Source organism: Aplysia californica, unplaced genomic scaffold, assembly GCF_000002075.1.
Source record: "Aplysia californica isolate F4 #8 unplaced genomic scaffold, AplCal3.0 scaffold00014, whole genome shotgun sequence".
Taxonomy (NCBI): Eukaryota; Metazoa; Mollusca; class Gastropoda; order Aplysiida; family Aplysiidae; genus Aplysia; species Aplysia californica.
In genome coordinates this window covers 1488833-1489883 of record NW_004797284.1, presented here as the reverse complement: position 1 = coordinate 1489883, position 1051 = coordinate 1488833, and the positions used below count along the sequence as shown (strand labels likewise).

The window sequence follows — 1051 nt, the reverse complement described above, 5'->3', positions numbered from 1 at the left end:
CTCTCTCTCTCCCTCTCCCCCTCCTTCTCTCTTTCCTCCCATTGTCTCTCTTTCTCTTTCTGTCTCTCTCCCTCTCTTTGTCTATCTCAATCTCTCTCTCTCTCTCTCTCTCTCTCTCTCAACTTTTAACACTCATGTAGACCAAGCTATTTAGGAATGAATCTGCTCTGTCGTTTCGTTTTTCTTAAAGCCTCTCTGGGAATATTCACCTTAGTCCTATGTTCTGGAGAACTGAGAAGAATCCACCTTCAAAATTAACCCACATTTTAAGACTTTAACTTCCCAATTTAAGATTGAAATGAGTGAGGAAAAAAGATGGACTACTCTTGCAAACTTCCATTCATGTACTTTATCATGATTATGTCCCTTCCATATGTTGCTCAGCATCCAACTCCAACATTCTATCTATTTATCTATCTATCTACTGTATATGTCCATCTGTCTGTCTGTCTATATGTCTATCTGTTAATTTATTTATTTATGTGTTTATGCGATTACGCGTTTATATGTTTATGTATTTATGCATTTATGCATTAATATGTATTTACTTCATGGAAGTGAGGGGGGGGGGGGTATGACGTGTCCTCATGTGTCTTGTAAATATGCCATTCACAGAAGGTTAGCGTTTGCATAGCCTTATACGATCTTTGAACGTGTTTTTTTTAACATCTGATGGACTGCACGTTTTCTTGTTACTACACATTGTCTGTTTAATTTATGTATAATATACGAGATAATACATGTAAAATTGTCGCCCAAACATTAAGAGAAGACAACTATGTAAATTTGCTTTGCCTTTAACGTATTGGTAACGTTTATCTCCCTTGATGTTGCATGTTACACTTGCAATTTTATTTTCAGAGCTGGATGAGAAAATGAAGTTTCCATTGGAATCGTGTCGTAGTCTCATGGTGCTCATGGATGTATCCTTGAATAAGATACATTTCTGAAAGAAAGTTTTTGTCCTTCTTCTACTCTATATATGTCTTTGTGTGTGTGTGTGTGTGTGTGTGTGTGTGTGTGTGTGTGTGTGTGTGTGTGTGTGTGTGTG

General features: G+C 37.1%; 1 protein-coding gene across 1 annotated transcript in view; it reads left to right on the top strand.

The window, feature by feature from the left end:
• The window catches only part of LOC101845208 (calpain-9), a gene marked incomplete in the record, with an annotated part of 63733 nt that overhangs the window by 54194 nt on the left and 8488 nt on the right, over window positions 1-1051 (top strand). The window contains 1 exon segment of the mRNA XM_013084958.2: window positions 862-923. Coding sequence (XP_012940412.1) covers window positions 862-923 — 62 coding nt within the window.